At 43.7% G+C, this 13,978-nt stretch overlaps 1 protein-coding gene across 1 annotated transcript in view; it reads left to right on the forward strand.

The window, feature by feature from the left end:
* The window catches only part of LOC138971989 (vesicular glutamate transporter 1-like), a 52,338-nt gene extending 39,646 nt beyond the window's left edge, over positions 1-12,692 (forward strand). The window contains exons 8-14 of the mRNA XM_070344832.1: positions 1,503-1,636; positions 3,972-4,118; positions 6,095-6,224; positions 7,189-7,299; positions 9,827-9,954; positions 11,035-11,119; positions 12,322-12,692. Of these exons, the coding sequence (XP_070200933.1) occupies positions 1,503-1,636; positions 3,972-4,118; positions 6,095-6,224; positions 7,189-7,299; positions 9,827-9,954; positions 11,035-11,119; positions 12,322-12,569 (983 nt within the window). The 3' untranslated portion in view covers positions 12,570-12,692. The remainder of the gene's footprint in view (positions 1-1,502; positions 1,637-3,971; positions 4,119-6,094; positions 6,225-7,188; positions 7,300-9,826; positions 9,955-11,034; positions 11,120-12,321) is intronic.
* Positions 12,693-13,978: the final 1,286 nt, after the last annotated feature.

Consider the following 13,978-nt stretch of genomic DNA (forward strand, 5'->3'; position numbering starts at 1 on the left):
TATCTTTGCCATTCTAGGATGGCAGCATTTATATTATTTTAATGGTTAGTTTCTATCATACTAGAATAGCAGCTAGTATTATCTGCTGTGCTAATGAGGATTTCAGTCTCTACCATTCTCGCTGTCTCGTATATATATTTGCAGTGTTAATTCTCATATGATATTTTAGATTTTTTGTGTGGACAGGAATTATGTGGCATCTGGTACAGCTCTTAGTTATAACACACATTCGCATCCCAAGCTGTGCACGCAGAGTGCAAAGTACCCTAGAGTTGTCATCACTGTTTTTAACCATTCCTCAGTCAACACTAAAAATAACATCATCTAAAATCGCTGTGTCATGGAAAACGTTCCCACCAGAAATGTCATATCAGAAGCGTTGGCACAACAGGCACATCACAATGGGGTGGGGTTTGGGTTGGGTCAGGTCAATCAATACTGGGGGTACACTCATTTGGGCGGCGGTCACGTTACCCCTGTAAAAGAAATCTTTGATCCGAAAATTGTGCCAGATAGACATGCAAGGTCTTAACTTAAGTGGCATAAATAATTCGATTGAAACGGCAATTAATGCTTTAGTAGGGATAAAAAAATGGGTGCAATTCTTGTTTTTTGCAGAGTTTATTTTATCATTTTCAAATTTTTTTTAGACAGGAATTATGTGGCATATGCAGCTAGTACAGCACTTAATTATAATACACATTCACACTCCAAGCTGTGCAAGCTGAGTGCAAAGTATCATAGAGTACTGTTGTCATCAATGTTTTAAACAAATCCTCAGTCAACGCTAAAAATAAAATCATTTAAAATTGCTCTGCCATGGAAAACGTTCCCATAATTATCAGAAACGTCATATCAGGAACGTTGGCACAACAGGCACAGCACATTGTGGGTACGGTGGGGTTAGGGTTGGGGATGTGCTCTGGCAACTTACAGTACTATTATTTGCCAAGTGCAGGAGTACCTCCCCCCCTCCTCAGAACGCTCCCCAGTATTATGCACGTACATGCATACCTGTGGTTGGAACACAAAATCTTGGATGACCAGTGTCTTTGAAATACAGTGACGCCTGTCGTGAAGCATCCCTCTGATGAAACGATAACTCCCGATACAAAACCTCTTGTCCGTTAAGTTTGATAAATTGAATAACGCATACCCGTCATGAGAGGACACCTGCAAATTAAAGCAGGGACACTTGTCCTGTCCGGAGGTTGCCCTTTCTTATCCTGGACCACTGTATAACTCAACAGCAGCTATACCGTAGTCTGTTCGTCTGTGGTTTCTGATCTAAACACGCTTTCTTTCCATTTCCTCAAGATTGCAAGTTTAAAGCAAAAGTCTCTGAGCTTCGAAAACATGAACACACACGCATGCAGAATAAAATGGGTAGCGCTGAACCGTATGCCAGCGCACTTCATCTAGCGAGAAACTATTCACGAATTTTCACGAGTGTTACGTCAGAGGACTATGTGACATGACCTGGCCTTTCTATTGGTTGTCAGGAGGAGTGGGCGTGGCTTATGTCTTGCTGTGGACGTGGTTATCCGAGGAAAAGCCCGCCCATCACAAGAAGATTAGCCAGGATGAGCTGTTCTTCATTGAAGACCTGCAAGGAAGCGAGAAATTTGATTATGAGGTATGTACCCTGAAGCTTTTTTGGTCATTTTACTCAGGGATTGAAATCCTCATCCATTTTGAGTATTTCCCATTTCACAAAAGTTGTTTTGCCTCCTAAAACTTCCGAAGCCTTTTAAGCCCAGAATGCCACTGTGTCTGCATAATTATTGATGCTGTCCTCTTGCAGGGAATATGAATCCCGTGGAGTGAAATCTTGACTGTTTGTCTATGATGTCATTTTTGTTTTTTTGGTTTTTTTGTTTGCTTAACGCCCAGCCGACCACGAAGGGCCATATCAGGGCGGTGCTGCTTTGACATTTAACGTGCGCCACACACAAGACAGAAGTCGCAGCACAGGCTTCATGTCTCACCCAGTCACATTATTCTGACACTAGACCAACCAGTCCTAGCACTAACCCCATAATGCCAGACGCCAGGCGGAGCAGCCACTAGATTGCCAATTTTAAAGTCTTAGGTATGACCCGGCCGGGGTTCGAACCCACGACCTCCCGATCACGGGGCGGACGCCTTACCACAAGGCCAACCGTGCCGGTTATGATGTCATAACTTGTGATGTCACTGTGCCTGTGTAACTATTTCTGCTGTTTTCTTTCAAAGCGGAATATGAATCCCGTTTAAAAAGTACTTGTCGAAGTCTCGTCGCAAGTTATCGTAATCAATATGTTAAATTCTCCCGTTAGGGTCACCACCATAAGTTTGAGCTTGTTGATGATCCGTAACATGTATCATCTATATATATATACGACTTGTGTCTGTCTGTCTGTCTGTCTGTCTGTCTGTCTGTCTGTCTGTCTGTGTGTGTGTGTGTGTGTGAGTGTTCGCGATGCACGGCCAAAGTTCTCGATGGATCTGCTTCAAATTTGGTGGGCATATTCAGGTACACCCGGGACAGGACACAACCTGGTCGATATTTCAACACGTGCTCTCAGCGCGCAGCGCTGAACCGATTTTGGTTCCACCTCAGCTACCCGGGCCCCCATACCGACACACCAAAGCCAAAGTTCTCGGTGGATCTTTTTCAAATTTGGACACCGTATTCAGCTACACCCCGGACACAATATCATCGATGAGATATTTCAACACGTGCTCTCAGCGCGCAGCGCTGAACCGATTTTGGTTTTTCTGTTCATTTCACCATTCCCAGTAACTCTTCCTTATCTTCTCCATGTTTTCAGCGTTTACCTCCCTTCCTTCGTATGGTGCACTATAGTATGAGGGGGCATCTTCGGATATTCCCGGCGTTCTGTTACTATTTTTAGAAGGTCACCGCAGTGTCCAGAACGTAAATTGGACCCGTAAATTATCCTCACTGTAAAAGTGCAAAGGTCGAATCAATTTATAGCCACGCGAAAAATACACTGTCATCTATCTCTCTATATATACGGCTTCTCTGTGTTTGTGTGTGTGTGTGTGTGTGTGTGTGTGTCTCTCTATGTGGGCAACACCTGTGGATTGTTCAGTTCTGTTTGTGATGTGGTCTGGCGGCTTTTGTGTAATTGTATGTACTGGCCTTCCTTTGAGAAGCCATAACAGTTCAAAAGGGCGTAGAGATAAGCTCTAAATTGCTCAATCCTGTTTGAGTGGAGTTCGCCTCCAAAGGTGATTAACACGGTTACATTCGTCGACAAGGATGGGACTCGATATGGTCAGGAATGGCATTATGGCTACTGAATCATTTTCGTGCTGTACCCATTCCACGAATCTGGGAGGGACCTAAGCTTGGCGGGTCCATTGTTCGGACCCGGCGAAGCCGGCGTACGGCTCTAAGTACTTCTTCCCGGCGAAGCCGGCTACCCGGCGAAGCGGGTATTCATCTAGTGTTCAAATACATATGAATTGTTGAATAAACACTGTTTAAACCAATATGAATCCCGTTCAGGAAAACCTATGATGTCATAACTTGTGATGTCACTGTGCCTGTATATCTATTCAAGATGTTTGGTAGCATGTTGTCGGACAAGCCTTTTGGTCGCCCAGCTCGTTATTCTTCTTCAGCGTTCGATGATGGTTGTGTCTAAATTCGTTGGCCCGTGTTATTGACAAAGTGGGCTGTCAGTCTGAGGTCCTGGGTGCTGCCCCACAGCTTGGTGTCCAGCGATATCCCCGTGGGCGTTTCCTCTCACTGCTGTGGAGTTGGCAGGGCTGCAGGAAGTGGTCCGGTGTCTGGTCCGCCTCTCCAAAGTCGCACAGGGCCGACTGTCTGATGCATATTCTTTTTAGGTGGCTGTTCAGTCCGCAGTGGCCTGTCCGGAGGCGGAAGACAATGGTCTAGCTGCTCGTGATAAATAAGAAAACATCCTGACATTGTAATAATCTGTGCTGTTTTGTTGCAGGGAATACGGATCCCATGGAGTGACATCTTGACGTCACTGCCTGTGATGTCGCTATGCCTGTGTAATTTTGCCAGAAACTGGGTTTTCATACTCATGTTGACCAACGAACCATCCTACCTTGATATGTTCAACTTTGGAATTGCTGAGGTGAGGTTACTGTTTTATGGACTGACTCTGTTCCGTCTACTCTGGCTGGAGAATTTGGGAAGTGGCTCGGGGAGTGAATGAATTCAAGAGAGAGAGAGGGAGAGAGGGAGAGAGAGAGAGGGAGAGAGAGAGAGAGGGAGAGAGAGAGGGAGAGAGAGAGAGAGGGAGAGAGAGAGAGAGACAAGACAAGACAAGACAAGACAAAATCTTTATTATCGAGGGTAATAGATAAGCAAGAATATTGCTTTTTTACATCCAGCCCTCGCCCTAATATAGGGTCAACAAGAACAGAAAACAATATAATCAAAGAACTATCACATCAAACTTAATACATTATAACTGTATATATATACAGATACACATTTAAAAAATAAATTGTCATGCTGCATTTTAAGTACAATTTCCAATGATAAAAAGTGTCAATTTTTAACATAACTTAATTTAGATCTGCATATTATTATAATTCTGTTTAACATGCACATACATTTTAAATGAATTGATGAACCATTCAGCACATGTTTAGTTGCATTATGTGCGAAATATAATTTTGTTTGAAGCTGTCTGTGTTTGTTTTATGCTTAAGAAAAATAGGCAGTGAGTTCCATAGGACCGCACCTGAATAAAGAAGGCTTGATTTGAAAAGGTCAATACGTGGAGTCGGTGTTATGATTTTTAGTCTGTTATAGTTCAAAATAAAATTATCACGTAATGTCTCCGGTGCATATAAGACCAACCAATCCATTAAGAAAGAGGGAGAGAGAGAGAGAGAGAGAGAGAGAGAGAGAGAGAGAGAGAGAGAGAGAGAGAGAGAGAGAGAGAGAGAGAGAGAGAGAGTTCTATAATTTGGTTAATAGAATGATCAGTTATCTGCTGCTTTTTTACATGTGGCCCTCAATACATTGTTTTATATCATGTCCGTGTTTTTCCCCAAAGGCATTACTTTTTGACCAACGTGGTAGCCTTTGCTGCTTTTCCTTTAAATAGTAAAGCATTGTTTGGGGTGTTTAGTTTGTAATAAACCCTTACTGTGACTTGTGGTCTGTCTGCTTGTATCCAGATCTCTCACTCTGGGACCAGTCGAATCACGAAGATTTCTTCCTTCCCGTGTGAATAATCATGCACACCACCACATATCATCTGTCCAGGCTGTTCCTGGCAAAAGAGCACCCTTACTCTTGCGCACATACGAAATATCAACAGCCCGACCATGTTCTGTGCCTAATTGGAATGTTTCGATGAATCAATTCTGTATCTGACACTAGTGTCAATTTGCTAAAAGTTAATCCATTAAGACATTTTCACTCTGCACAGGAAGCATTCAGAATGTTGATTTTTGGTATGTGCGGGGGGGGGGGGGGGGGGTGGTCTTATTTCACGTAACTTCTTCTTTCTATCTTTCTTTCTTTCTTTCTTTCTTTCTTTCTTTCTTTCTTCCTTCCTTCCTTCCTTCCTTCCTTCCTTCCTTCCTTCCTTCCTTCCTTCCTTCCTTTCTTCCTTCCTTCCTTCCTTCCTTCCTTCCTTCCCTTCCCTTCCCTTCCCTTCCCTTCCCTTCCCTTCCCTTCCCTTCCCTTCCCTTCCCTTCCCTTCCCTTCCCTTCCCTTCCCTTCCTTGTTCTTTTTCTTCTTTTTTTTCTTCTTCTTTTTCTTCTTCTTTTTCTTCTTCTTCTTCTTTTACTGAGAAAATCCCTGAACAGGGCAACTATCCTCACCTGGTTGGTGCGCCTAAGCTAAGGTCCCTAGAGTGAAAGATAAAGTGGATAGTGTACCTATAAATATTAAAACATGGGTGGGTTGGTAGGCACGCTATTGCGTTTCGCCCTGGCGCCCAGTTCCAGGTCCTGGGACAGCCTGGGACGATCTGAGATAGAGAGACGAACTGATCTCATAGGAAGGAATTTCCATCTGAACAAGCTATACGCAATCACCGACAATTCCGTGTCATATTCAATGTAACTTGAAACTCCTGTTGTGTTACAGAACGGCGCGTTCTCAGCGTTTCCCCACGTGTTCAAGATGACCGCTTCTCTGGCCAGTGGTCTGCTGGCCGACTTTCTGATGGGTCACGAGATGCTGACCACCTCACACACCAGGAAACTGCTCACGGCAGGTCAGTCCTGAAGCCTCGCATTAATTGGACGAGGTCGACCGCACGAAGCTTTGGTACTGAATTGTAGGTAAAGCAATTCTTCGCAAAGTCTTCGCGGAGTCGACTACAGGCTCAGTGCAGGACAGCCAAAACTGAAGTAATGAAGACCTCTTGTACTCGCAGGGGTATGCATGCCTCCGTATCGTCGTGGAGCAGACGCCATTGCATTGGCTAAGATGGTAACAGACCTCGAAGCGTACGTTAATGGTTTCTAGATGTGGCATGAGATTCACAAATAACGCTGTTCTCCATGTAACAAATCGAGGTGGCGAATGGCGTTGAGCTTTCAGGCGAAACGTGGATCCCCCCCCCCCCCCCTCCCTCGGACCAACAAGCTACCAAACATCGTATAATATCAAACTTCGCACGGTTGAGTCTACCCCCAAATTTAGAGCACATTTTCAAAAGAGCATAAAAGTCAGACCATTTGATCAACACATTTCCAACTTTGTGAACTGAATATCCTTTATCCGAATTTAATGTATTATGTATACCAAATATGAAATAATCCGCTGAACACATGCAGAAGATACTGTTATTTAATAAAAAAACATTTTTTAAATTTTTATTTTATTTGGGGGTGGGGGGGGATAGCCTCACGATTGGTGTTGGGTATGTGTCCAAGTGAAATAATGCTCTTAATCCATGTGAAGCCTGAACAGATCTGCGGCGGTGAATATGATCGTGTACACAGAAAGGATAGTAATAATCATGAACACTTATTAATCGCCCCTTCTCACCAGAGCTCACGGCGATGTACAATAGCAACAGCGTGCATACATACACACACACACACACACACACACACACACACACACACACACACACACACACTTAAATACAGTTTGTGGATAACAATACTCTAAACAATATCTATGGCATCTTTACCTCAAACTTTGTTCTTATACCTCTGATTGTGTGGCAGGTTTTGGAGCACAGGCCATATTTTTCATCATGTTGACTCAGACGACACAAGGCATGGTCGCCATGATATTTCTCACGCTGGCTGTGGGCGTGGGCGGTTTTGTTGTCTCCGGTGAGTTTTTGCTTGTTTGTTTCTGGTGACTTCGTTTTGCACAAATTAAATGGGAGTTTAACGATACACTCCTTGCAATGAACACGGTTTATTCTTTCAGATCTTCCCAGTCTCCTACGTGGGGCAAGATCATCCCTCCACTTCGACACGTTCCAACATTTAAAAGATCCTGGCTGCTTTCTGTGCAGTGTTAACATTTTTGGATGAATCGGTTTCTTAACTGACGCTGATGCCAATCTGAAAAATGCATGCATCCCGCTCCTCGCATGATCCAGTCAATGCGTTGAGTTTTGGTATGTGTCCAAGTGAAGGTGTGGTCTTGTCCCACCTTCATTGCGCTGCTTTTTTGTTGTTAAGAGGTTGATACTACTTTGCCTTGATTCTTTGGTCAGCGAAATATTCTTTAAAGAATATTTCGCTGACCAAAGAATCAAGGCAAAGTAGTATCAACCTCTTAACAACAAAAAAGCAGCCGAACCAAGTCGAACTAGGTCGCCGAACGTTCAGCGAACGTTACACCGTGCCTGGTTCGGTGTACTAACTAGCGGCGAAATGTATCGGCGATACCGGTCATATGATCAAGAAATATCACGTGAGAAGACTCGTGATCGGTTGACAGCGTCATAGCCGTCAGTATTGTCACTCTTCAAGGGTGGAGATACAAAACTAATCAACCAATGAAAAGTCAGTTCGCCGATGACGCGCCGAACGTACCGCTGCAACACCAAAATAGGGGAATCCCCTGATTTGATGACGTCGCCGAACGTTCGACGAACTAGTTCGGCGTGGTTCGGCTGTAGTTAGTAGCGGGCTTAAAGGCACAGTAAGCCTCCCGTAAACCATCACAGATACTGTCAGGTTTTTACACACAGTACAAACACCCTTCCATTTGAACGCTCGCCAAACGGGAACATCCTAGGTGCCCTACGTAAAGAGCGAGCAATTTTCAAAGAATTTATTTTTGCGTGGTTTATCTTACCCCTGAGCCATCGTGAACCCGTGTGATCCAGTTTCCCTTTTTCACAATGCAGTCGTCAGTTTGTAATTTGAATGGGGCTCGCTGTGAGCTTATCTGCAATAGCACGTTATGTACCTCTGACTTTTCATGAAAAAAACGAATGTGATTCATAAGAACTCTAGCGATGGCTTTTGACTGCCTATAAACCGTCGTCTGCTACAAAAATCACGACCTTGCATGACCCTGCTTTCGGGCTTTTCAAACTTTCAAAACTTCGAATTGTACTGATCTTGTCTTGATGAAAAAAGAATTCTTTTATGATTTAAGAATGTTTGTGTAACAAGCTGAGAATTTATTATTTAGATTTTAAAAGTTAGGTCTAGCGCCAAAACGCACCACGGTCCGAATCATTCTGATAACCATCGCTCCACGGCTATCGCCAGTTGAAGGGAAGTAACTCATTTTTGACCTGAGTTCAGGATGGGTCCGATTGAGATGGAGACAATCCGAAAAATTATTTCTTTGAAAATTGCTCGCTCTTTACGTAGGGCACCTAGGATGTTCCCGTTCGGTGAGTGTTCAAATGGAAGCGTGTTTGTACTGTGTGTAAAAGCCTGACAGTATCTGTGATGGTTTACGGGAGGCTTACTGTCCGGGCGTGATTTCCGATATCATAACAGCCGTCCAGCACCAAAACGAGGCGCCATTGTTGTAGCAGCCCAAGTCCACGAAAATAAATTCTTTGAAAATTTCTCACGCTCGACAGAAAGCAGCCAGGATGTTCCCGTTCGGTGAGCGTTCAAATGGAAGTATGCTTGTACTGTATGTAGACGTGACGCTCGGGGAGCTCTGTGATGGTTTACGGGAGGCTTACTGTGCCTTTAAGATGAGTGGACGCCTCCCATGAAAGGACACCTTGTGTTGTCCCGGCCCTTTCTGTATTTCAACTCTACCAAAATGTACCTGTCATGACAAGGCACCTGCAATATAGTGTCACATTTCGCGGGTCCCGAAGGCGTCCTTTCATGGCATGAACCACTGTCTCGGTATTATCCCGATTATGTGAAAAATTGTTGTACTTGTAAGTAAAGAACTCATAGCCCTGTAATGATGACAATTCTAATCTTTTTACTCTCTCTTGGGTAGACGACGAACCATTGTTTATGCCTCTTTTCAAGTGCTTTTGGACTAGTATGACTTTGAAAACGACAGCCTCAGTGTGTCATATGTCTGTGATTATGCAGATAAAGACAATAAAAAGTGGAGAGAAAAAAACAACCCAACCTTATCCTTGGCTTGGTTTGCTGCTTTGCCTTGTCTAAATGTTACGGTTTTATATCCGCTTGTATGCTTCCTGATGTTTTGTATGCTGCTTTTCTTGGTAGGCCCTATGTTTGTCTGTACGTTTGTTCACTTGTGTGCTGAATGCTGCTGCACATGCTTTTTCGCTTCGCTTTGTATGTACATATGTATGTCAAGTTTTTCATTGTAAAGCGCTTAGATAACGTCAAGCGCTCTATAAATCTCCCATATTATTATTATTAGTATCCTAATGATTGTTATTGACAGGCTGGCAGCTGAACCATTACGACCTGTCAACACGTCACGCCTCAGTGCTTGTCGCTGTGACGTCAACTTTTGGCAACATTGCGTCAGTCGGTGCACCTATCTTGGCTGGTGTTCTCACGGAAGACAAGGTAAAAGTTGTTTCGTCATTGCCACAAGTCTTTACTAAATACATCTGCCCAACCCCCTTACCAAAAAAAAAAAGTGAAATCTCTGACGTCACGAGGGAAGCAACGTTCGAGAAGACGTGATTAATGTTGTCACGTAAACTGTCTCTTAATTCGTATCTGTCTCCACTGAGTAAATGGACAACAATTTCGAGAATAAAGTTTTTCTGGGTGTCTATACTTGTATCCGTGTCGTATAAGTACGCCTCAAGTAGTATTAGTCCTTGGTACGCCTGTATAAAGTGGTTGATGACCAACACACGTTGTTTGTTTTTTTTCTGTGGAAAAGAAAGTATTTGCAGAAAGAAGATTCGGCAGAAAAAAAACCCACTATTTTTGCTGGCAAAAAAAGAGAAAAAAAAGACGAGTATTTATTGCAAAAAAATTGGCAATTGCATGGAAGCATTAACGATGAAGGCGCAAGCGCGAAACAAATAGTTGAATAGAGCTGTTGGTCAAAATGGCGGAGACTAACAAAAGATAACGGTAAATTCAACATCATCAGGGGAGAGAAATGTTGCTCCTCCAAAACAGTCTGCGGAATGAGTGAGTTGTCGTTCCTTTCCTGCATCCGCGATTTTAGTGATGACTGAAGTGTCACACATAATTATACACACACTAACACACTAAGTGGCACACACACTCAGAGTGAAACACACACACACAATGGCACACACACTCAGAGTGAAACACACGCACGCACGCACGCACACACACACACACACACACACACACACACACACACACTGTGACACGGCACACACACACACACACACACACACTGTGACACGGCACACACACACACACACACGCACGCACACACTGACACACACACGCACACACTGACACACACACACACACACACACACACACACACACACACACACACACACACACACACACACACACACACTCACCGTTATAAAGCTGTTTATTTTGGGTATGTGTCCAAGCGGATCATATACGAGTACCATCTTAACGCCCAGACAGTTGGACTACACAAGAAGCATGCTGCCATTAAATGTTGCTGTAATTATTTTTCAGAGTTTCCGGGGCTGGAACGCCTTGTTCTTCATCACGTCTGGCATTACAGGACTGGCCTGTCTGTCTTTTCTTCTTTTTGGATCAGGTAAGAGAAAAATGTCTCGGTTTGTTTGTCTGTATCTGTCTGCCTGTCTGTCTGATTGTTGCGTCTGTGTCTGTCTCCTGTCTATCTATCTTGTCTGTCTCTCGTAAAGGGTCTTAGTCAGTCTCTCCGTCTACTCTGAGTATGTCTATATTGTCTGTCTCTCCATCTGCCTACCTGTCTGTCTTGCATGTCTCAGCGAGTTGCTAACTAACCCGATCAGTCTCTCGATCTTCTCTTTCCACCCGTCTGTCTCTGTCTGTTGTCTGCCTGTCCGCAGTCTTGCCTGTCCCAGTCAGCTTCTTCCCCGTACCAGTCTCTCTCTACTTTCTCCCAGTCACAGTCACTAACTTTATCCCACCCCAAGTCAGTTTTCTCGTCATTAATATCTCTGTTCTGCTCGTGTCTGTCCGTCTGTCAGTCTGTCTCTCTCCAATTGTACAATCACGAGTGTGGCTCTCTTCTTATTCAGTGTGACTCGAACTTATGTTTAAACTCAAATGGCAGGTTATATATAAATTACACAACTCCACTGTGAACTTGCAAAGGAACGTGTCTTTGCGTTAGTAAAATATTACAACAAGCAACTTCAACTCACTTTACAACAAATTCCAATAACTCCATTTTGAGGAGGGAGACTTTTCGCGGTTGGACACAAACTATTTCTTTGCTCAATACCCCATTCACAACAGTCGAACCCCTATCTTAAAACCTCTCTAAATCTGAGAAAATCAGGTCTTAAAAAGGAGGGAGTCTTAAAATGGAGGTTAATTTACAGAGGTTATGAACAAGACAATCTGAAAAAGGAGGGAGTCTTAAAATGGAGGTTAATTTACAGAGGTTATGAACAAGACATCTGAAAACGGAGGGTCTTAAAATGGAGGTTAATTTACAGAGGTTATGAACAAGACATCTGAAAACGGAGGGTCTTAAAATGGAGGTTAATTTACAGAGGTTATGAACAAGACATCTGAAAACGGAGGGTCTTAAATTGGAAGTTAATTTACAGAGGTTGTGAACAAGACATCTGAAAAAGGTGTGTCTTAAAAAAGAGTGAGTCTTAAATTGGAAGTTAATTTACAGAGGTTGTGAACAAGACATCTGAAAAAGGTGTGTCTTAAAAAAGAGTGAGTCTTAAATTGGGGGGTCTTAAAAGGGGGGTTCCACTGTACCTTGTGTCTCATGACCGTGTCCTACACCACCAGGTGAACGCCAGCCGTGGTCAGTGCCGCCGGACACAGCCGAGCTGGTCATCAAGCAGGACAGCAAGCGACGCGGTGGCGGCCTAAGCTCTCCCACTAAACTCTCACCACCCGTCGTCCCCACCTTCACTTACGCCAAGCTCCGCGAAGCTGGGGAAGAAGGTCACGTGGTTTCAGGTCACGTGCCCAACTATGGCTCCTCCCAGCAGACGACACCCTCTCAAAAACTGGAGCAGGACGGAGCAGGGTGAACAAAACAAAAAAACTAGTTTTGTTTTTGGACAGCTAGCTGTGTTTTTGTGATTTACGTTTGATGGACAATGATTTCATGTGTATTATTTTGACGAAAAAAAAAGTCCCAAGAGAAATGTTAAGGTGGTTGTCGTAGATATTGTTTGCGGAATTGGACAAACGCGCGCTCACTGTATGTAAGCAAGTATGTAAGCAAGCAAGTAAGCAAGCGTATGCACTGTGTGTGTGTGTGTGTGTGTGTGTGTGTGTAAGCGGGTCAGAGTAAGTCTGTCGGGCCTACCAGTTTCCCCCTCCTTTGACCGTCACCTTCTTCAGTGTTCGACGGTTGTGTCTCTCATAGTGTGATGCCTGCTGATGTAATTAACTGGCGTATGTCATCAACTGTTACTATTAACGTTACAGAAGCTGTTCTGTGGTGGGGCTCAGCAGCCTTAAATTAGACTAAAAAATGACGTTGACTATTTATTTTTTCGTTCTGAAGATTTGGTCTTTCTACCAGCAAACTCTGTATTATGTTAATTTGACAACCAACAACACATGACGCATTTGAAACCTGTGGTTTCTGTCAACAATGTCCAGTCATGATTTTGATTGTCATGCTCTTTTAACATGGCGGAACTTGGGTCTACAGTTACCGTCCTAAGAGCTACATCTTATCATTCTATACAAGTAACCGCTGTTATCATGATTCAGTAAAGAGGTGTTTCCCTGAGGACAAGTTGTAAGATGGCTTGAAATAAGCCAGTTAATCGATTAGATATTGATAGTTTGCACGTCTAAGTACACCGGTTCTGATTACAGCTGTCAGTAACTAGTTCGCCTCCACTCCAAGGCAGGTTTTTCCATTGACGAAATAAGCACTGAACATGATGTGCCATAACTCAAGTGGTCCGGGTCCAAAGCAGGAAAGACTGCGCGTGACTGACAGGAAGCAGCATACGCGCCTCGCCATCCGTACACAAATACAAAGCAACCCTTATTACAGTAAACAGTGTGAAGAAACAATAGAAGAGAAGAAGAACAAGAATTCAATGTGCAATACAGAGGTAAAAGCCATTGGTGATTGCCCTTGTGTGGGTGTGCATTCGTATACGCACACACTCTTTAAAAATACTACCCATTGAATATAATGAGCGAATTGAGACAAAAGAGAAAATGCCAGAACGCAAGCACACGAACTTACAAAAAAACAAGCGAGCGGGCAAGCAAGCAGGCGGATAGGCAAACCAACAAACAAAGGTAAAACACGCACACACACACACACACATACACATACACACACACACACACACACAAACACACACATACAAACACACCACACACAAACACACACACTCACACACACACACACACACACACACACACACACACACACACACACACACACATAAACGAACCCAAACTATCA

Source organism: Littorina saxatilis, linkage group LG7, assembly GCF_037325665.1.
Source record: "Littorina saxatilis isolate snail1 linkage group LG7, US_GU_Lsax_2.0, whole genome shotgun sequence".
Lineage (NCBI taxonomy): Eukaryota > Metazoa > Mollusca > Gastropoda > Littorinimorpha > Littorinidae > Littorina > Littorina saxatilis.